Source organism: Sapajus apella, unplaced genomic scaffold (genome assembly GCF_009761245.1).
Source record: "Sapajus apella isolate SASKATOON/1434 unplaced genomic scaffold, GSC_monkey_1.0 scaffold2, whole genome shotgun sequence".
Classification (NCBI taxonomy): Eukaryota; Metazoa; Chordata; class Mammalia; order Primates; family Cebidae; genus Sapajus; species Sapajus apella.
In genome coordinates, this window is record NW_022436942.1 from 53,623,996 (window position 1) to 53,647,569 (window position 23,574).

Below are 23,574 nucleotides of genomic sequence, written 5' to 3' on the forward strand. Positions count from 1 at the left end.
TAATATTTGAGTACATTATTTAATGCATGGTATATCTAATACTGAATAATAAACCAAATTATAATGTTAAATATGCCTTTATTCAATTCTCTGTATGCCTTTTATAATCATGTTTGCATGTTTCTTAGTTATATTCAAAATAGTCTCTACAGATAAGGTGTGGGCAATTACTATTCCTACTTGGCAAATGGAAGAACACGTATAGAAGATGTGAAAGTGAATTGTTTATAATACCATACTGGTAAGTAGGGTCCGGGAGTTGAATTAGAACTTTCTAATTTTGAATAAAAACTTCCTAACCATGGGCTTAACTTTTTCCACTGTTTTGTCTTTACACACACCAGTTACTTTAAAACAATTTAAATACATTTGGCAAACTTTAGGTAAATCCTTAGTTTCTTATAGTAGGCCATTTTCTATCTCATCTGATTACTTCAGAACAGAATATAAATATACTTTTTTTTTTTAAGAGACAGGGTCTAGCTCTGCCCCAGGCTGGACTACAGTCATGTGATCATGGCTTAGTGCAGCCTGGAACTCCTGGACTCAAGTGATTGCCCCCCACCCCCGCCTTAGCCTCTATAGTAGCTGGGACTACTTGTGCATCACCATGCCCAGCTAATTAAAACTTTTTTTTTTTTTTTTTTGTAGAGACAGGGTCTCATTCTGTTGTCCAGGCTGGTCTTAAGCTCCTGGCCTCAAGCCATCCTACTGCCTTGACCTCCCAAAATGCTGGGATTACAGGCATTAGTTACCATGCTCAGCCTCAGATGTACTCTTTAGTGGTAAGACTAACCCTCTAAATCACAGTAGTGGTACTATGGGGGTTTACATTTTTTTTTCTTTTTTTTTTTTTGAGCCACATGATTGGAAAACAATTATCTTTACTTTTAACATAACCACTGTAGGCAAAATTTGGCTCTTTAGTAATATGCCCAGGATGAACGCTGAAATAGTAGTGATGAGAGAGAAACATGAACCCAGGGCAGTCTTACAGTCTAGTCTATCTTTGAGCTAATGAAAGATGAGGCCTGTTACAAATGCTAGCCATACTCTATCAATTCCACTGACTATACTCCATCCAAATTCTTAGTCAAACTACAAAATATGGATACTCTTCCACATATAGAGAAAATACTAGTTAGCTGCCATGATTTGTCATATGAATGACACAACCTAAAGTTATAATGTTATACTCTGTTTTCCTTTAATGCAAATCTTCCCAAAATAAAAGTTCTTGTTAAATGTATATGTGTGCTATAAAATCACATTTAAATTCAAGACTTCAAAAAACTCACCCTAGAGCCTGGAAAGAAGGAATTGAAAGTGCCCAGTGCATTGATAAGAACAGCAATCTGGAGGCAGACTCCCCAATGTAGTGCACATTCAGGTACTCAGGCATAGGAGAAGGCATGGTGAGCTAGTATGAACAGGGATTTAGGTAAATTATCTTAGGACTGAAAGTTCCAATTTATCATTTCTTTGAAAAAGTTGAATGTAAACATAAGATATCAATGACAGCTAATATATTCACACAAAAAAACTAATCTTGAAATAATCTAAGTCACTAGAATTTACAGCTAACAGGGCTTAGAATAAATGAGTAGCCCATAGTTTCTAACAAAGCAATATTCAGACAAGCAGAATCTCAATAAATATCAACCATGATATTACCTGGTTATGTTACTTCCTGTCTTGGTCTAACAGTACGTTTCTTTTCCTTCCCTCTCTCCATTAACAATAGCATACAACAAATTCAGTTTAAAGAGAAATCCTGTCCAATAAATGTTTCTGTCATTTAGGCTAAGGGGTTAACAAATTTAAATGCTTACAGGCCCAGGAGAGTACAGAGTGCAACAGGCTTGCTGGTACCAACTGGGAAGAGCATATTCCCAGATAAAGGACACAGCTGTGAATTGAATTCAGCACAACGAAAACATATGGAATTGTGGGCTCAGCACTGCCAGCTCTTTCAGTTGTTCAAAGAGCACATTCTGTGTGAAATCTCCCTATTTAAAAAACCTGGCAGGCCAGGCACGGTGGCTTGTGCCTGTAATCCCAGCACTTTGGGAGGCCGAGGTGGGCGGATCACGAGGTCAAGAGATGGAGACCATCCTGGCCAATATGGTGAAACCCTGTCTTTACTAAAATACAAAAAGAAAATCAGCTGGGTGTGGTGGCGCATACCTGTAGTCCCAGCTACTCAGGAGGCTGAGGCAGGGGAATCACATGAACCAGGAGGCGGAGCCGAGATCATGCCACTGCACTCCAGCCTGGTGACAGAGCAAGACTCCGTCTCAACAAGAAGCCTGGCACTAAATAAAAAATTTTAAAACTTATTCTACAGGTCTGTCTGTGGACATACTACTAGCAAGTGGTCAGTTTATATTGCTGATCCAGCTCTTTAAAATGTTTGACTATTGTTGAAACTTTTTTCTGCTTTCTAATTACTGAAATGATTAATAGTGTCAAGTACAGTGAGGGTACAGAAAACCAAGTACACACTACCGAGGGTGGGGTAATCTGGAGAACAATTAGTCTATTATCTACCAAAATTTTTAAAATAAGTACACCCAATAATACCACTTCTAAATCTCTGTTCCAGCAAAATACTTGCAAAATGCACAAAAATGCATGGGTAAGGATGTCCATTACAGCTCTACATCTAACAATGAAATTAAATGCTGGTAACAACCCAAATTTCTATCACTAGAGAAAAGAATAATCCATGCTGTCGAATATATGTGGGCATTAAAATTAGAAAGATAAATTGTGATGTAATGGCATACAAAAAAAAATTTCACAGGCAGCAGCTCTGAACCTGGGTAATGGTCAAAGCAAATAAAAGACAAAAAAGAAAAAAAATCTCACAGACATCCAAGTAGAAAAAACTGTAAAACAGTATGTATTAAAATAGATGACCCAATTTATGTTAACGGATATGTATATATGTATACCTAAAAAGTACAGAAGGAAACGTGCCACACAGTTAACACTGGCTACCTCTGGGGTGGGGCAGGTGGATGTGCCCATATGTATTTTTCTGGGGAATGACTATTATAGCTTTCAGCAGATTCTCAAAGATAACTTTTTTTTTTTTTTTGAGACCTAGTCTTGCTCTGTCACCCCTGCTGGAGTGCAGTGGATCGATCTCAGCTCACTGTAACCTCTGCCTCCTGGGTTCAAGTGATTCTCCTTCCTCAGGCTCCTGAGTAGCTGGGACTACAGGTGTGGGCCACCATGCCTGGCTAATTTTTTTGTATTTTTAGTAGAGATGAGGTCTTACCACGTTGGCCAGCTTGGTCTCAAACTCTTGATCTCAGGTGATCTGCCCACCATGGCCTCCTAAAATGCTGGAATTACAGGCATGAGCCACCACACCTGTCCCCTCAAAGGTGTCTTCTATCTATAAGTCTTGAGGTTTGAAACAAAGAAAAGTTCCATAAAAATGTAAAAAAAGAAAAAAAAAAAACCCTGCTTTTGTTCATTATTAGCCACAAATGGTTTACCTATTTATAAATGGTACCAAGTAATAAAACAAAAGGGCCATTAATAGTGGAAATTCTGTAAGTGAAAAGAAAATTTTTTACATATTTAAGAATGTTTGGCTCACACCTGTAATTCCAGCACTTTAAGAGGCCAAGGTAAGAGGATTGCTTGAGGCCAGTAGTTCGAGACCAGCCTGGGCAACATAACGAGACCCATATCTACAAAACAAAACAAAACAAAAAAAAAAAACAACAAAAATTTTAGCCAAGTGTGATGGCTCAGGCCTGTTAACCAGCAACTCAGGAGGCTGAGGTGGAAGAGCTGCTTGAGCCTAGGATTTTGAGACCAACCTGGGAAACATAGCAAGACCCCATCTCTAAAAATAAAAGAAATTAGCTGGGCATGGTGGTATGTACCTATAGTCCCAGTTACTTAGCAGACTGAGGCAGAAGGATCCCTTGAGCCCAGCAGGTCGAGGTTGCAGTGAGCCAGGACTGTGCCACTCAATTCCAGCCTGGGTGACAGAGCAAGATCGAATCTTAAAAAACAAAATGTATCATATCTTTTCAGGATTACCTAAGATGAATAAAAAGAAAGTCTGAAAAATTAGGGGAAATACCCAAAATTACTAGTTTTGGGGGAAGGGGCAAATAAGGCACAAAACAACAAAAAAAATCCTTTGCAGGGCCAGGTGTGGTGGCTCAGGCCTGTAATTCCAGCACTTTGGGAGGCCAAGGCAGGCAGATCACTTGAGGTCAGGAGTTCAAGACCAGCCTGCCAACATGGTGAAACCCCATCTCTACTAAAAATACAAAAAGTTATCCAGGCGTGGTGGTGCATGCCTGTAATCCCAGCTACTCGGGAAGCTGAGGCACGAGAACAGCTGGAATCTGGAAGGTGGAGCTTGCAGTGAGCCAAGATCGCACCACTGTACTCCAGCCTGGGAGACAGAGCAAGGGAGACAGAGCAAGACTCTGTCTAAAAATTAAAAAAAAAAAACAACAAAAAAAAACCCAACTTTTGCAAAATAGTTTATAATTGCATTTAAATAAAATATTAATACTTGAAATGTATAAACACTGGATATAAAGGTTTTGATTACACAACAGTGGTGGTAACTCTGAAAACTTTCTGCTGCATTTAATCATAAAATGGAAATAGTTTACAACACACACTAAAGGGACTCGTTATTTAAAATACTACATCATATTGGGTTTAAGAAGAAAATGTTTGATAATCTGTTTTACATACTTAATAAAACTCTAGTATTTTGAATTAGAAAGCTAATGCTGGCTGAAGAAACAACAGTCCATTTAACAAGTCTTTGAGACTAAAAAGACAAAGATTTCTTCCTATCTTATAAAGAGACTGACCTTCCCCAAAATTCCTGTGGATCTTTAGGTTTATAAAATGAATTATACACATTTTTCAAATTAGAAAAGTTCAATATATTGAACTGAATTTTTTACGAGTATTGACAAGAACTAAACCTAATCAATCTATTTTAGCAGTTATTACTTGCCTCTACACTTATCTTTCTAGCAGTTTCTGCATTGAAATCTGATAACAGGCCGGGCGCGGTGGCTCACGCCTGTAATCCCAGCACTTTGGGAGGCCAAGGCGGGTGGATCACGAGGTCAAGAGATCGAGACCATCCTGGTCAACATGGTGAAACCCCGTCTCTACTAAAAATACAAAAAAAAAAAAAAATTAGCTGGGCCTGGTGGTGCGTGCCTGTAATCCCAGTTACTCAGGAGGCTGAGGCAGGAGAATTGCCTGAACCCAGGACGTGGAGGTTGCGGTGAGCTGAGATCGCGCCATTGCACTCCAACCTGGGTAACAAGAGTGAAACTCCGTCTCAAAAAAAAAAAAAAAAAAAAAGAAATCTGATTAACAGCCTGCTCAATACAGCCTTTAAAAAAATCACTGGATGGCTGCGTGCGACGGCTCACACCTATAATCCCAGCACTTTGGGAGGCCAAGGTGGGTGGATCACTGGAGCTCATGAGTTCAAGACCAGCCTGGGCAACATGATGAAACCTCATTAAATCTATTAAAAAATTAAAAAATCAGCTGGGAGTGGTGGTGCATGCCTGTAGTCTCAGCTACTCGGGAGGCTGAGGTAGGAGGATGGCTTGAGTCTGGAAGGCAGAAGTTGCAGTGAGCCAAGATCCTGCCACTGCACTCCAGTCTGGGCTATAGAGCCAGTCTGTCTCAAAAAAAAAAAAATTTCCTTTAAGGCTGACCACAAGCACAGTGGCTCAGGCCTATAATCCCAGCACTTTGGGAGGTCGAGGTGGGAGGATCATTGCTTGTGGCCTGGAGTTTGAGACCAGCCCGGGCATAGTGAAACCCCAATCTCCACACACATACAAAAAAAATCATTTGAGTTAGGAGATCTGGATTCTACTCCCAACTTTTCATTAATCACTTCCCCTAATTACCAGTGTGACTCTAGATTACACATTCATTCAGTAACTATTTACTGAGAGTTCACTGGGAGCAAGTGCTGTTATCTCAGTGGAAGAATAAAAACTGAATGAGCTACAGAAAGGGCTAAGAAAGGCAATGTCATGTGTGAGAAACATGGGCAGCTGGATCAGAACATGGAGGGTCCTAAAAGGTCAAATTATAGAGACTGGATTTAATTTTATAACATGGGCAATGGGAAGCTACTGAAGGCTGATAAGTAGCAAAATGACATAATTTGATTTTTAACAAATGTAACACTGGTACCAGCACACAGGACGAAATGGAAAAGAAAGACTGGAAGCAAAGGTATTAGGGTAACAAATCAAGAAAGGAATTTTAAAAGGCATAAAATATGGTGAAGGAAATGAAGAGGAAGGCAGAAATGCAAGCAACAGAATGGTTAAAATTCTGTTATGGAACAAGAGGAGTGAAGCGTAAGGAGAATGATTGCTTCCAAAGTAGCAAACAAGAGTGACCAAAAAGACTGATTCTAATATTAAGATATTAAACATTTTAGAAATAAGTATATGCAATTTCCAAAACCACCTCACTTCTGTTGCATATACGTAATTTCTAACATGGAAATATGATCTACTGTAATTAATCTAAGGAGATTTTAAGAATCAAGTGAAATAAGGTACATGAAATCATACCAAAAATTCTGAAGCTTAACAAAAATCTTTTTTTCTTCTGTGATCGAATACACACACACACACACATACATACATATATATATATATATATATATATATATTTGGGATGGAGTCTCACATTGTCACCCAGGCTGTAGTGCAGTGGCACAATCTTGGCTCACTGTAATCTCTGCCCTCTGGGTTCAAGCACTTCCCCTGCCTCAGCCCAGGAGGCTGAGTAGCTGGGACTACACACATGCGCCACCACACCCGGCTAATTTTTTTGTATTTTTAGTAGAGACAGGGTTTCACCATGTTGGCCAGGATGGTCTCAATCTCCTGACCTCGTGATTTGCCCATCTCGGCGTCTCAAAGTGCTGAGATTACAGGCGTGAGCCACCTCGCCTAGATTTTTTGTTTCGTTTTTTTGAGACGGAGTCTCATTCTGTTGGTTAGGCTGGAGTGTAGCAGTGCGATCCCGGCTCACTTGCAACCTCCACCTCCCGGTTCAAGCAATTCTCCTGCCTCAGCCTCCTGAGTAGCTGGGGTTATAGGCATGTGCCATTAAGCTCGGCTAATTTTTGTATTTTTAGTAAACATGAGGTTTTGTCATGTTGGCACGGCTGGTCTCAAACGCCTGACCTCAGGTGATCTGCCCGTGCAGGCCTCCCAAAGTGTTAGGATTACAGGCATGAGCCAGTATGCCCAGCCAATAAAAATCTTAACTATTACTATTGCCTTTGATTTTTCAAAATCAAACTTCAAGCTTCATTATTAGATGATTTCTCCTTATTACCAAGATTGCTTTGAACAAGATACTAAAAATCTCTAAATCTCTTTCTTCAGCCACAAAATGAGAGTAAAAATTCTATCACTGCCAGGTGTGGTGGGTCATGCTTGTAATCCCAGCACTTCGGGAGGCCAAGGTGAGAGGATTGCTTAAGGCCAGGAATATGAGACCAACTTGGGCAAAAGTGAGATCCTATGTCGACAAATACATTTTTTTTAATTAGCTGGGTGTGGTGGCACATGCCTATGGTCTCAGCTACATGAGAGGCTGAAGCAGGAGGATCCCTTGAGCCCAGGAGGTTGAGTTTGCAGTGAGCTGTAAATATGCCACTAAACTTCTATCTCAAAAAGAAAAAATTAAAAATTCTAACAACAGATGTGGTGAGGCTCAAAGGAAAGAGTGTATGTGAAAATAGGCTGCAAACTACAGTGTATGTAGAAATGCAACAGTGGAACAAAATGTTATTCAACTCAGCAAGTAAGAGAGGACTGAGGGGTTTGATTCCAGATGTAAGGTCTTGAAACCCATGACAAGAAAACTTCAATGTGAGAACCATGAAATTACCAGACTCTAGCAGCTAAGTGGGGAAATCACTAAAAAGTAAAACATTTGACTTCACATGGCTGTAAGACTCCGAGAAAAATGGAGCAGTCCTTTGCAGGAGAGCAACAAAATTTGTAAGTGCTGACTGTGCAGATACTCAGGAAGACAAAATGGAATGACAAAAGCCAATCCTAGAAAGAAAAAAAAAGTTCTAATTTGCCAAATTCTTCTGTCCAAAACATTTCAAGACATCAAAAACTGTGAGGACCAACATCAACAATAAACAGGTAAACTACCCCTACTTTCTAAAGAGCACTTTGTCGTTTTCCCTCACAATGGGTCCTGTTTCTACATCTCATTTCATCCTTCCTCCCATTTAAATCCAAAGCAGAACATAAACCTAAGAAAACAAAAGCAAGTTTTTTATTTAGAATAAGGAAGAACAAAGGGAAGAATCAAGTTTTGCCTTGCTCCACCCTTGTCCATAAATCTTACCATAATTTTTTAGAATGACATTAAGTTTTCCTGTAGAGTGTAAAAAAAATTTTGTAATTTTTTCCATGTAAATTTTCTTTGGTAAAATTTTACATAAAAGTTTCTTCACTGATCTATTTTATTGACGACATCAAATTATACTATTTTAAGCCACTGAGTTTTCTCTGTGGCTGTTTCTATCAAGGTGAATTTTATAAATACAAATATTACTTTGCACTCACAATTTCTACTAATGATACACGCATTTATTTGATAGCTGTACATCTTCTAAGAAATCCATGGACTTTTATAATCTATCGTAAAAGTACGAGAAGTCACCCTCAGGCATTCCAGGGCTGCTATATATTGCTAAGTGAAATCTATATGGATTCAATCCCTTTGCATACATCTTGCTAACAGTATTCTTAGCTAAGTGGTTAAAATGGAGGAGTCAAAACAATAGGATCTTAATGTGGGGTCTCCACAGTGAGCATGTCTATAACTCTATCCAAGCATTATTGAATGACAAATCAAATAGTAGAAAGTGATTTTCTAGTCTTCTACATTATTTCTAGTTTTCTGCATGTATTATTTCTGTCATAATTAGGTTGATGCAGAAGTAATTGCAATTGTTGCCATTACTTTTAGGGGAACAAAACAAATTACAAATGTACCTTCTCCAAAGTGGCTAAAAAGTGTAAGTTAAAATCTAAAAGTTAAAATGTATTAAATAATTTGTATCTTTTAAAATTTTAATTTATTACGTAATTTTTATTTATAATAGAGACGAGGTCTTGGCATGTTGCAGAGGCCGGTCTCAAACTCCTGGGATCAAGCAATCCTCTGGCCTCAGCCTCCCAAAGTAGTGGGATGACAGGTGGGACCCGCTGCACCTAGCCAATTTGTATCTTATAATAATGCAGAAAGCCAGCTAATTAGAGTGATACATAACAAATGGAGTCTTATAGTTACTATGGTAAGAGCAAAATATCTGGGTCTTAATTGATTTACTATAAAACAGTAGTTAGGCATTGAACAAAAGCAACACATGCAAAAGGCCTTAGCCTCCTGCATAGATGTGCACTAACATGCCCAGCTTATTTGGTATCTTGATAAACAGAAAGCCTGAAGAAATTTTGTTTATGTATCCAGATGAGTATGTTTTTTTTTGTTTTGTTTTTACTGAGATGGAGTTTTGCTCTTGTTGCCCAGGCTGGAGTGCAATGGCATGATCTTGGCTTACCCACCTGTACCTCCCGGGTTCAAGCCATTCTCCTGCCTCAGCCTCCCGAGTAGCTGGGATTGCAGGCATGTGCCACCATACCTGGCTAATTTTGTATTTTTAGTAGAGACGGGATTTCTCCATGTTTATCAGGCTAGTCTCGAACTCCTGACCTCAGGTGATCTGCCAGCCTCGGACTCCCAAAGTGCTGGGATTACTGGCATGAGCCACCACACCCGGCCCAGATGAGTATGTTTTAGCTGCTGTTTTGAAATTCTATCAGGGATATTTCTGACTTTAAAAGCACAACAAAACATACTTTGATTTTTGAAAGGTGGATCAAAATCAAGCAATACAACATACAAATTAAAAAAACATATAGAAATACCCTGAAAGCTACATGTGAATCGCTGAGAAGTGGCCCCTCTTTTTCGGTATAATTTATGCTTGATTCTCCAGGGATGAGGTGTACACTTCCTTCCATGCATGCTGCTGAGCTCTGGCAGGCTGTGCTCTCTCCAGGATTCAATGCTTTTGCAAGAGTGTCAAATGCCCTGTAAGAAGACATCAGAAGCCATGAGCCTGACCAAACACCACAATAAAATAACAACTCTATACAGGATTCTAGAATTAAAATTTAAGCCTAAAAAACTGACCGGGCTGATCTAGAACTTCTGACCTCAAGTGATATTCCTGCCTCAGCCTCCCAAAGTGCGGGGATTACAGGCGTGAACCACCATGCCCGGCCTAAAGTCTTTTTAAAATCTTGTATAATTAAGGGGGAGAAACATCTTTATATTTTCGTATGACAACAGGCTTTTAAAAGTTATATATTTTGTCGCTTGAGCCCAGGAGGGAAGGGCTGCAGTGAGCTATGATCACACCACTGTACTCCAGCCTGGGTGACATAGCAAGACCTTGTCTCAAACAAAATCGTTTTTAATTAATCATTTTTAAAATACATTATATATTTGACACACAAGACTATTAGCCCATTTATTTTGTATACAAAAGTTACTTAGAACAAGGGTAAGAACTTATGTTGACTTTAATATACACAGTACAGTAGGTCTTAAATTTTATTTAAAAATTCAGAAAACATTTTACTCATGTTTATTTTGTCACACTGTCACTCAGGCTGGAGTGTAGTGGCACGATCATGGCTCACTGTAATCCTGAACTCCTGGGTTTAAGCAAGCGATCCTCTGACGTCAACCTCCCGAGTAGCTGGGATTACATGTGTGCAGCACCATGCTCGGCTAATTTTCAAATTCTTTGTAGAAACTCCGTCTCACTATGTTGCCTAGGCTGGTCTCCAATTCCTGGACTCGAGTAATCCTGCCGCCTTGGTCTCCCAAAGTGTTGGGATTACAGGCATGAGCTACTGCAGCCAGGCAGAGAGCATTTTAAAATGTGTGGTCACGTAGCTAAATCTAAACTGTAACAATTTGATATTAGAATAATGATGAACTAATGTTAGCAAATAATTACTCAAAATAGTTCTGCTTATTTTTCAACAATAGGCCTCCTAGACTTTCTTAAAATCTCATGTTCAACAAAGTACTACTTATTGTGACTCTTAAATGTAATTCATTACTGAATACTACATTTATTCAGTAATTATATACATATGTATATATAATATGTTGTTGTTGGTGGTGTTTTCTGAGATGGCATCTCGCTCTGTTGCCCAGGCTGGAGTGCAATGGCATGATCGTGACTCACTGTAACTTCCACTTCCCAGGTTCAGCGATTCTCCTGCCTCAGCATCCGGAGTAGCTGGGAATATAGGCATGCGCCAACACACCCAGCTAATTTTTTCAATTTTAGTGGAGATGGGGTTTCACCATGTTGGCCAGGCTGGTCTTGAACTCCTGACCTCAGGTGGTTCACCCACCTCGGCCTCCAAAAGTGGTAGGATAACAGGGTTCACCCATCATGCCTGGCCAAATCAGTATATAGTTATCACTATCTTTTTTTTTCTCTTAGAGATGGGGTCTAGTTGCTGGTTGACTCAAACTCCCAGGCTGAAGTGATTTTCCTGCCTCAGCCTCCTGAACAAATAATGTGTTCAGCTTATTCAATATTTTAGATGATAAACGTAGTGTGGGAAAAGCCTGAAGAAATTGTTTCTGTATCCTAAGCATTAGTATTTATAGAATGAAAAACAATTCTGATGCTACTTTCTTCAAGTGTAACTTAAAACTGAATATTAATGTAAAAGACTTAGTTGGTTAAACTAATATTACAACTCAGTTGGTTAAACTAAGTCTTTTACATTAATTTTCATCACTAGAAATTGAAAAGCAGGATCAATATGATTGCCTAGAAAGATAAATGTTTCACTCTTCACACACATCTTTATCTTTAGAAGAAAACAATTCCTAAATTTTAAGACTACATTTCTAATCTTATAATATTCACTTACTGATTTTGTTATTTAGAATATAACTTTTCATACTGAATGTAGGTTTTCAGTTAAAACTTACCATGCCTTAAATTTTCTAAGTGAGAACAGAAATGTAGGTTGAGCATTCCTAATACTAAAACCTGAAATGTTCTAAATTCAGAAACTTTTTGAGCACCAACGTGATGCCACAAGAGGATATTTCATACCTGATCTCTCATAATGGATTCAGTCAAAATGCATGTGCATAACAGTGTATTTAGTGCTTATTCCCTGTCCCCAAGGGAAAAAAGACCAGCTGAGATAAAATCTTTTCTGTACATGCCCAGATTCCCCCAAGCAAGCACGCCCATTAAGGATAATAAAATGGCACATGTTCGGGCCAGATATGCCAATGGCAGGTTCCCCGATTCCCCATAAGGAGCTAAAACCTATGTGCATTACTCACTGGTTTTTTTTTTTTTTTTTTTTTTTTTTGGCATATTCTCTTCTCTATGGTGTAAAGATATTTTTGAAAAGGTCAGAAAGGCATGCATGATACCCAGAGCAATGCAAACATTCCCAAATCTGAAACCTGAAACATTTCTGGTCTGAACAAAGCATTTCGGATAAGGGATAATTAACCTGTATTTGTTTTCGGAAACTTCTATAAATAGAATTTGAGACAAAAATATTTTTAAGAAATACTGAAAGACATGTAAACAAAAGGGTACTGGTAATCAAAAGAGACCTTACCTTGAAACATCACCATTGGTCTGCATTTCTTGAAAATCACACAGAGAGGTATCATCATTGCTTAAGTTTTCAATCATAGACATTTCATTATTATTTTGAGAAAGATCTTTAGTTTTTCCAAGATTCGCTAATGATGTAACCACACTGGCCAATGTACTTAAATCTCCCTGACATGATTCAGCCTTAAAAAAAAAGGGTATTAAAATTCTGTGAATTGGTATCAGCATATTTTTCAATCTGAAATATCCAAATATAGATTATGATATGCCAAAAGAAAAGAACAGTATGATAAATTATCCTGGAAAGTTAAAGGGCTCTAAGCTTTCAGAAATTTCTTGAGGAAAATACAAGTTTAAAAACATCAGGTGCCTGCTGGGCACGGTGGCTCAAGCCTGTAATCCCAGCACTTTGGGAGGCTGAGGCGGGTGGATCATGAGGTCAAGAGATCGAGACCATCCTGGTCAACATGGTGAAACCCCGTCTCTACTAAAAATACAAAACATTAGCTGGGCATGGTGGCGCGTGCCTGTAATCCCAGCTACTCGGGATGCTGAGGCAGGAGAATTGCCTGGACCCTGGAGGCGGAGGTTGCAGTGAGCTGAGATCGCGCCATTGCAGTCCAGCCTGGGTAACAAGAGTGAAACTCCGTCTCAAAAAAAAAAAAAAAACAAAAAAAAACATCAGGTGCATTTCATAAGCAATGTTTATATGTTACTTTTTTTTTTTAATGGGACAAGATCTCTCTCTCTCATCCAGACTAGAATACAGTGGCAGGAACACAGCTCACTGCATCCTCAAATTTCTGGGCTCACGTGATCCTCCTGCCTCAGCCTCCTGAGCAGCTAAAACTGCAAGTGTGCTCTGCTATACCTGGCTATTTTTTTTCATTTTTAGAGATGGGGTCTTGCTGTGTTGCCCAGGCTGGTCTTGAACTCCTGGCCTCAAGTGATCCTCCCTGCCTCAGCCTCCTGAGTACAATTTCTAAAACTTTCTATATAAACTATAAACTTGCATGGAATGTAAAGAATACTAGTGAAAAGTAGGGGAAATAGGGAAAATGAATAGCTGAACAGACTTCTTAGGATGCCAACTTTTGCCAGACACTGTGTTAATTAAATGTGTTAAAAGGCAATGTGTTAAACACAAAAAATTAAAAGAAATAGATCAGTTATCCATTATTCTCTTCACTTTTTGTTACTGGAGTTGAAAATTCTCTTTACATAGGTAAGACACTGATCTTTTGTTAAACATGACATACTTTCTATTTGTCTTTTTTTTTTTTTCTTGACACAGTTTCACCCTGTCACCCAGGCTGGAGTACAGTGGTGTGATCTCAGCTCACTGCAACCTCCACCTCCTGGGTTCGAGTAATCCTCCTACCTAAGCCTCCTCACTACAGGTGCATACCACCATGTCCAGGTAATTTTTGTAGTGTTTGTAGAGATGGGGTTTCATCATGTTGCCCCGGCTGGTCTAAACTCCTGGGCCCAAGTGAGCCACCGGCCACAGTCTCCCAAAGTACTGGGATTACAGACATGAGCCACCATGCCTGGCTTGTCTTCATTTTGTAATGTTTGTTGAAAATGTATACATTATTTGTGCATTAGCAACAATTCTTTTTTTTTTTTTTCAAGATGAGGTTTCACCATGATGGCCAGGCTGGTCTTGAACTCCTGACAGGTGATCCACCCACCTCGGCCTTCCAAGTGCTAGGATTACAGGTGTGAGCCACCGCGCCCGGCCCTACAATTCTTTCATAAAAAAGAATTTTCTCTCAACTCTTTCACAACCCAGAATTATAATTTGTATAGGAAAGGCAGGTACTTTATTTTTCTTTTAGTTACCAATTTTCAGAGCAAGAAGTTGATACCCTAGCCATTTCTAATTGTGATAAATGAGTTTTTCTGAGTATAATTTTTAATTCATAGGTTTTCATCTATTTGATGTTTTATATATTTGATTTAAATTTATTTAATTCTTTTGTAACTCCTTTCCCATCCTAACCTAAGGAGAAGCCTTTTACGTTGCCTCCTATGGCCTACTGACACAACCCCTTAGTGATATCTTTTTGATTAATCGTTTCGTCACAGATTTTCTTTTTAGTGTTCGTAATCCTAAAATAACACATACATTCCCATGTTTCATTTATTGTAACAATTCTTCAATTTATGTGAGACTTATTTTGGTGAATCAGTAGAATAAAACAATGTTTGTGCTCTCTCCAAATTAATCAATGGTCCAAAAATAATTTACTGGAAACCCTACCAGTTACCAAGTTCTTACAGAATTAATACCTATATATGCATTTATGTAACCCCCATTAGACCCCTGTGAAACAGAAATCACTATTTCTCTATCACCAACCAGAAGAATGATCCAAATAGTAGAGGCAGGACTGTCTGACTGCAAAAGTCTATGCTTTTTTTTTTTTTTTTTAAGAGACAGTGTTTTTTAGAGACACTTACTTCTATTGCCTAGATGGGAGTGCAGTGGCAGGATCATAGCTCACTGCAGCCTCGAACTCCTAGACTCAAGTAATCCTCTGTCTTAGCCTCCCAAATAGCTGGGACTACAGGCATGTACCACCATGCCTGGCTAATTTTATTATTTCTAGAGACAGGGTCTCGCTATTTCCCAGGTTGGTCTCAAATTCCTAGCCTGAAGGAACTCTTCAACTTCAGCCTCCCAAGTTGCTGGGATAGACTTGAGCCACTGTGCCCAGAAAAGCCCACAATGTTAAGCTCCACTCCAAGCAGTTTTCTTATATTTGAATAAAAAGTACGTCAGTTACAATTTTTAAATGCTTTACTAGTCACCTAAAACTTAGAAGTTTATATATTCTCTTCTATCTAGCAACATATCTAACTAGATTCTTAAGTTTTTGCCCCAAAAAAGAAGTTCTTAGCCAACATGGAAAAATTTCATCTTGTGACTTCACAGTTTTGGGGCCATTTGTCAGAGATGCTTATGTCAGGTTGTCATAACAATTTAATACAAAGATACGTAAGAGAGCACAGTGTCTGGGCAGAGTAGTTTGTCAACGAAACCTAGTTCCCTTCCTTCCCTAAAGGAGTTAATATGTCAATAAAACCAATTATCATTCTAACCTTGAATCATGTAAACAAGGCTAATCATGTAGACAGGGCTAAGTTTTCTAAAATACGTGGCAAGAGGCCAAATGCCTCACCTAGCAATTACATGCTAACATCCAATCTGTAAGATACATACTCTTTTTTATTTTTTAAAGACGGGGTTTCACCATGTTGGTCAGGCTGGTCTTGAACTCCCCACCTCAGGTGATCCGCCCACCTTGGCCTCCAAAGTGCTTGGATTACAGGCGTGAGCTACCACGCCCAGCCAAGAGATACTCTTATTACTCTTATTTTACAGATGAGAAAGTGAGGCACTGAGAGGTCAAATAACTTCCCTAATGTTATATAGCTAGTAAGTGATAGATGAAATTTGATTTCAGAGCCCAAGTATTTAGAGTCCCTTAAAGCATCAAGTGACAAATATATAACAAATCTTCCAATAAACAGGACAAATAATCTTATAGGTTATATGAAACCAGATCCTGGCTAGGCAGAGTGGCTCATGCCCATAACCCCAGCAATCTGGGAGGCTGAGGTGGGAGGATCACTTGAGCCCAGGAGTTTGAGACCAGCTGGTAATACAACGAGACTTGGGTCTCTATAAAAATAGAAAAAATTAGCCAGGCACAGTGGCACGTGCTTGCAGTCCTAGCTTCTTGGGAGACTTAGGTGAGAGGATCACTGGAGCCTGAGAGGATGAGGCTGCAGTTAGCCATAATTATGCCACCACCACATCCCCAGCTTGGGTGACAGAGGAGACCCTGTTTCAAAAATAAACAAAAACCCCATCACAGGCTGAGATAAACCCTGACTGCAGGCTTCCTAAAATCTGTTTGCAGATATAAGTTTTCAGGATAAATTTTTGCTTCTTGTTCTTATAAAGGGTTTCTGAAAAGTACAGAAACTCTACATGTTCAATCTAAATAAACAGACAGTTTTTCCTTTAGACCACTGGTCTAACTTAAAGCTGCTCCAATCCCTAAGAGAACTGGATGACCTGAATATATAACAGGAGAGTTCTTGAAGTCCTATTCCTCCTCTTGACTCAAGTAAATATTTTGATGGAGGCGTGCTAGGAATTTATTTTTACCTGAAATATTTTAAGTATTTTAGCACTAACGTATCTATAAGGGAACATAAAATAAATACTAAGAATTTTATACCTATAAATGTCTTTTACTGAGGGCTTCTATTTCTTTTATTTTTTTTATTTTCTTTTTTTTTAATTTTTTTTTTTCTTTTTTTTTGTTTTTTTTTTTTTGTAATTTTTTTTTGTTGAGGGCTTCTATTTCAAGATGAGGGAAGAGTATGTGTTTGTTGCTTTCATGTTGAAGCGATAATCGTCCTAGTGAAACTATGAACATTTCTAATTTTTTTTTTTTTTTGAGGCAGAGTTTCCCTCTTGTTGCCCAGGCTGGAGTGCAATGATGCAGTCTCGGCTCACTGCACCCTCTACTTCCCGGTTCAAGGTTATCCTGCCTGAGTAGCTGGTATTATGGACATGTACCACCACACCCAGCTGATTTTTTCTGTTTTTAGTAGAAACGGGGTTTCTCCATGTTGGTCAGGCTGGTCTCAAACTCTGACCTCAGTTGATCCACCTGCTTCGGCCTCCCAAAGTGCTGGGATTACAGACGTGAGCCACCATGCTTGGCTGAGCATTTCTAATTTATGTTAAAAATTCCACATTACAAGGTATTTTTTTTTTTTTTAAGAACAAAGCAATTGACCAAAGCAATGGAAGTAATTAGGAAAACATTTTAAAAAGCTTAAAAATATCAAAGCTTTAAATTGTACTAAACACACCTTATCTGATGTCATCAGCACAGTCGACTCAGTTTTTACTCCAGACGGATGAATATTCACAAACATTCCTGAATCTAACAGTCCTGTTGACCTATGACAAAAAAGCACAAATTTTAACCTGAGTTTCGTTGGGAAGAAAAACAAAATGACCAGCTACTCAGTGTCTGTTTTACTTTACCTTGTAGTTTCACTATCTGTTACAAAAGTTGGAGTTGCAGTTAATGGGCTACGAAGGTCTTTTCGGATATAGATTTTTTCTGTTGAAGCGGCACAGTTGGAAGATTTTTCTCGTGATACTTCAATGGGTTTTCTTTCACATTGGACAGCTACAAAAATGTGTTAAACTATTATATCACAATATAGGATTTATAGACAATTATAAATGTAAGCTGTAGGTAAGCTTAATGCTGCTAATAGGAGACATGCCTATCATACTAAACTCCAAAGATAACCATCAATCTCTAGAAATTATGTGTAAGTTCAACAAAGTTGCTTTAGATTAGTAAAACTAGCTGGCTTGCATCACTTATTCTCTATTCTCTCCCTGCTCCCCATTCCTGTGATAGAAATGTAAAGGAACTCTTATTTTTTAAAAGTTCACCATCAAGAAGAAAGAACTAAAGTTAGGAGTCACTTACCTATCTACATGAGTGCTTTAAAAAAATGAAGTGAAATTTAATCCATTGAAACTAATACTGAAAGGAACAAAAAAGCCTAAGGTAGATCTTTTATTAACTAAGGACAGGAGATTTTTGAGAAGTAATTCAACTACTTGGTCTTTCTTTATAAAATACAATTAATATGTAATATTTATAAGAATTTTATCTCATAATATTTAGGAGATAGTATAGTAAGGTTGTTAAACTGCCAGGATTCAAAGCCAGCTTATGCCACTTATTGGTTGTATGACCTTGAGCAGATTTCTCAACCTCTGTTTACTCAAATGTAAAATGGGTAACACAGTATTTACTGCAGAGAATCGCTGTGAGAGTAAGTTAACATGCATGATAAGTACAGTGTCTAGCGTAGTGAGAGCTCAATGGATACTAGCTATTGTCATTATCTTACTAATCTTTAGTAGTTAAATCAAAAAGTAAACTGGTATCTGAAGTTAGTTAAGCTTTTTGCCAAACACAAACTACAAATACATGCTTGTTACACAGGCATTCAATAAATATTAGTTGAATAAAAAATACCTACATATTTATGTATTATATTTTTAGTTGGAGAACTAAACTAAAAAGTATACATATTTGACATATTTTAACTTGTTAATTTGAATACTCTTCCAGTTTGCTGGAATCCCTAAAAAGTATTTTCTGCTTAAAAGCTAATACATACAGTCTTGTTTCATTCCAAACGCAATACATCTCTGTAACCTGCAGTATTGGCAGCGGTTTCGGTGATGTTTATTAATAATACAATCCTTTGATCCTCGACATGAATATACTAAATTTTTTCGGATGCTTCTTTTAAAAAATCCTTTGCAGCCTTCACAAGTTACTGCTCCATAATGACGTCCTAGAGATAAAATGTTTAAGAAAATATAAATCACGTTATTTCAGAACAGAAATGAAATAAGCCAACTGCTCCCCTTTAAACCACATGGGATGAAACTGATTTTTGAGCTTCTGACATGAAAAACATTTTTAGAAGTTATTTTTATTTATTGTAATTATTTTAGAGATGCTCTGCAGCCCAGACTGAAGTGCAATGCTACGATCACAGTCCAGTGCAGCTTTGAACTACTGGACTTAAGGGATTTTCCCAAGTAGCTGGGACCACAGGCTTATGCCGCCACACCCGACCAGTTTTTTTATTTAACTTTTTTTAGAGACAGTCTTGCCATCTTGCCCAGGTTAGTCTCCATCCTGGGCTTAAGCCATCCTTCTTGCCTTGGCCTCCCAAAGAGGGTTACTAAATAGAGAATGAAACAAGCATATTCTCTAATAAAAAACAAATATATGAATTATTAATTTTTTTTTTTAGAGATGGGGTCTTGCTCTGTCACCTAGGCTATAGTGCAGTGGCATGATCAAAGCTCCCTAAATCCTTGAATTCCTGGGCTCAAGTGATCCTCTTGCCTCAGCCTCGTAGTGGCTAACAGTGCCATCACTACTGGCTGATATTTTTTGTTTAAGAGACAGGATCTCTTTGTTACCCAGGCAGATTTCAAACTCCTGGCCTGAAGTATTCCCAAAGTGCTGCGATTACAGGAATGAGCTACCTTGCCTGGCCTAATGTAATGTATTATTAAGGATCAGAACCCATCATTTTTAAATGATTCCTTTGCCAAAACTTCTAGTTTTCACATTAAAAAAATCTTTCTACAGATGGGCGTAATCCAGCCTGTAATCCATCACTTTGGGAAGACGAGGCAGGTGAATCACTTGAAGTCAGGAGTTCAACACCAGCCTCACCAGTATGGCGAAAGCCCGTCTCTACTAAAACTATAAAAATTACCTGGGTGTGGTGGCACACACCTGTAGTCCCAGCTACTCCGGAGGCTGAGGCAGGAGAACTGCTTGAACCCAGGAGGCAGAGGTTGCAGTGAGCCGAGGCTGCACCACTGCACTCCAGTTGGGGCAACAGAGTGAGACTCTATCTCAAAAAAAAAATTTTGTTTTTTACATGTTCACTTTCAAAAGTGAAATACACATTTTATTTCTTTACAAATCAAATTAAACTGCACTGAAGTAAAGAAAATAAGTGAATAAAGAACTCTGGGACCGAGCATGGTGGCTCACACCTGTAATCCCAGCACTTTGGGAGGCCAAGGAAGGGTGGGCGGATCATCTGAGGCCAGGAGTTTGAGACCAGCCTGGCCAACATGGTGAAACCCCGTATCTAATAAAAATACAAAAGTCAGCCAGGCATGGTGGCACACACCTGTAGTCCCAGCTACTTGGGAGGCCAAGGCAGGAGAATTGCTTGAATCCAGGAGGCAGAGGCTGTAGTGAGCTGAGATCATGAAACTGCACTCCAGCTGGAACAACAGAGTGAGACTCCGTATCAAAATAAAAAGAACTTTGGGGAAAAAATTAGTTAAATTTTAAAGGCTACAAATGTGAACCATAAAAATGACATACTCCTTTATTTTTCTCCTATTTATTTATTTAGTTTTTATTTGTTTATTTTTTTAAAGACGGGGTTTCACCATGTTGGTCAGGCTGGTCTTGAACTCCCAACCTCAGGTGATCCACCTGCCTTGGCCTCCAAAGTGCTTGGGTTACAGGCGTGAGCCACCACGCCCGGCCTTTTTTTTTTTTTTCCTTCTTTCTTTTAGTAGAAGAAACATGGTAGTGTGGAAGTTATTTTAACAACACGACACATAAAGGAGGTTATTTTTCTTTTTTTATTTTTAAGAGGTTATTTTTAATGTTACCTGATGCTTTGTCTCCACATACTACGCAAAGATCAAAAATCTTATTTGGTCCCTGGTCTGGAGAAGAATTATCTGTTAGGAGCTTAAAAAAACAAAAAACAAAAAACCTGTTGTTACTCAACAGCACTCATTCTATTAAAAAATTAAAGAACATTCAGTTGGTTTTGCTTTGTTGCTTTTTCACAAGTTATTCTTCTTTTTTTTTCTTGGTGCCGTGACTCAGGTACGAATCACAAGTTACTCTTAAACTCTGAACTCTATGAAGCGCTCAGAACCTTTCCACAAGGAATGACATGACAAAAAATATGCTTGTAATAGCATAAAAAGATAACTGAACTTTTTAAATAGAAATGGGGCTATAAATAAACTCCCTTGAGGTAATTATATAATCATGCTGATATAGTTGCTATACAAAGGTACAGACTTAAAAAGCTCATCACTAGGCGCAGCTAATAAGATAGTAGCAAAGGAAACTAGTTTCTTCTTTAAAAAACGAACAAAAGCTGGGCACGGTGGCTTACGCCTGTAATCCCAGCACTTTGGGAGGCCAAAGCTGGTGGATCACCTGAGGTCAGGAGTTTGAGACCAGCCTGGTCAATGTGGTGAAACCCCATCTCTACTAAAAATACAAAAAATTAGCCGGCTGTGGTGGTGGGCACCTGTAATCCAAGTTACTTGGGAGGCTAATGCAGAAGAATCCTTGAACCTGGGAGGCAGAGGTTGCAGTGAGCCGAGATCGCACCGCTGCACTCCAGCCTGGGTTACAGAGCAAGATACCATCTCAAAATAAAAAAAAAAAAATAAAAAAAGCTGGGTGTGGTGGTGCATGCCTGCAGTCCCAGCTACTCTGGAGGCTGAGGCAGGAAAACTGCCTGAACCCAGGAAGTGGAGGTTGCAGTGAGCTGAGATTGCACCACTGCACTCTGGCCTGAGTGAGACTCCATCTCAGAGAAAAAAAAAAGGCCAGGCTTGGTGGCTCGCGCCTATAATCCCAGCACTATGGAAGGCTGAGGTGGGTGGATCACAAGGTCAGGAGATCAAGATCATCCTGGCTTAGATGGTGAAACCCTGTCAAAATGAGCTGGACATGGTGGCACGTGCCTGTAGTCCCAGCTACTCAGGAGGCCAAGGCAGGAGAATCATTTGAACCTGGGTGGCAGAGGTTGCAGTGAGCCGAGATTGCGCCACTGCACTCCAGCCTGGGCAACAGAGTGAAACTCCGTCTCAAAAAAAAAAAAAAAAAAAAAAAAAAACAAAAAAAAAAAAGCTAACTAGTTTCTTTCTTTCAACTTTTTCTTTCAATTTTGAAACGTGAACAAATAAATTCAATTTTTAAAAATGGTAAGGCAAGGCCGGGCGCGGTGGCTCAAGCCTGTAATCCCAGTACTTTGGGAGGCCGAGGCGGGTGGATCACGAGGTCAAGAGATCGAGACCATCCTGGTCAGCACGGTGAAACCCCGTCTCTACTAAAAATGCAAAAAATTAGCTGGGCATGGTGGCGCGTGCCTGTAATCCCAGCTACTTAGGAGGCTGAGGCAGGAGAATTGCCTGAACCCAGGAGGCGGAGGTTGCAGTGAGCCAAGAGCCATTGCACTCCAGCCTGGGTAACAAGAGCGAAACTCCGTCCCAAAAAAAAAAAAAAAAGGTAAGGCATTTGAATTCCTTCAGGAGTAATTCTGATTTTACAAACTTTAAATGGTTCTTAAAATGATTACCCCTTACTATGTAATATATTGCATCATTTTTTCTTACATCACCACAACAATCAGTCATCAGTAAGTACTTAATCAAAACAAAAACCTTTGGTACTAGATGTCCTATGAAAGCATCTATGGCAAGTATTACACTTTTCTTTAATAGCCTACCTGTTGCAAATCTTGCTAACCTTTTATCTATTTTTCCTAAGGCTGGAAGGAGATGAGAGATTGAGGGATTTGCCCACATTCCATCTTAGGTCATTAGACCAGAAATCAGCTTTGGACCTAAGGGAATTCCAACCTATACCTGTTTCTCTTTCACTGCTTTTAGAGATGATCCATAAGTAGGCAAAGTGCCAATATTATCTTCATTTTTAAAATACGGAATTTTTTTTAAAGGAGTGACTTTGCAATGGAGAAACCTGACAAATACTACCTCAGTCGGGTGACAGAAGTCAACCTCATCAGTCATAAATCATGTTGATAGTATCTTTTACATAATGTGACAAAATGGCACTTAACTTCTGTAATCTTCCTCCCAGATAAAGTCCATTCATGGGGCATCCTACAATATACCTAGCTAGTACTCCTCACACAACTGTCAAGGTCATCAAAAACAAGGAAAGTGAGAACTGGTCTAACCAAGAGAAGCCAAAGGAGACAGGACAACTCAATGTGATAAGGTATCCTGAATGGGATCCTGGAACAAAAAGGGGCCATTAGGCAAAAACCAAGGAATGTCTAACCACCTATAAGCTTCAGTTAATAATGTATCAATATTCCTCATTAATTGTAATAAACAGGTCATGTGAATATAAAATGTTAATAAG

At 38.9% G+C, this 23,574-nt stretch overlaps 1 protein-coding gene and 1 long non-coding RNA gene across 7 annotated transcripts in view; one reads left to right on the top strand and one right to left on the bottom strand.

Moving 5' to 3' along the window:
- The window catches only part of NR2C1 (nuclear receptor subfamily 2 group C member 1), a 52,578-nt gene that overhangs the window by 16,642 nt on the left and 12,362 nt on the right, over positions 1-23,574 (bottom strand). For all 6 annotated transcript variants that reach the window (XR_004275132.1, XM_032298247.1, XM_032298254.1 and 3 more), the window contains exons 4-10: positions 21,048-21,129; positions 19,004-19,183; positions 17,841-17,988; positions 17,663-17,753; positions 12,765-12,946; positions 10,011-10,176; positions 1,299-1,420 (exon numbers count right to left, since the gene is read on the bottom strand). Coding sequence is in view for 5 of the 6 variants with exons in the window: in XM_032298247.1 (XP_032154138.1) it covers positions 1,299-1,420; positions 10,011-10,176; positions 12,765-12,946; positions 17,663-17,753; positions 17,841-17,988; positions 19,004-19,183; positions 21,048-21,129 (971 nt within the window). In the remaining variant the exon portion in view is untranslated. The remainder of the gene's footprint in view (positions 1-1,298; positions 1,421-10,010; positions 10,177-12,764; positions 12,947-17,662; positions 17,754-17,840; positions 17,989-19,003; positions 19,184-21,047; positions 21,130-23,574) is intronic.
- Positions 22,360-23,473, top strand: LOC116564877. The gene is made up of 3 exons (XR_004275145.1): positions 22,360-22,388; positions 22,693-22,745; positions 23,002-23,473. It is a non-coding gene; the product is annotated as an uncharacterized LOC116564877 (long non-coding RNA).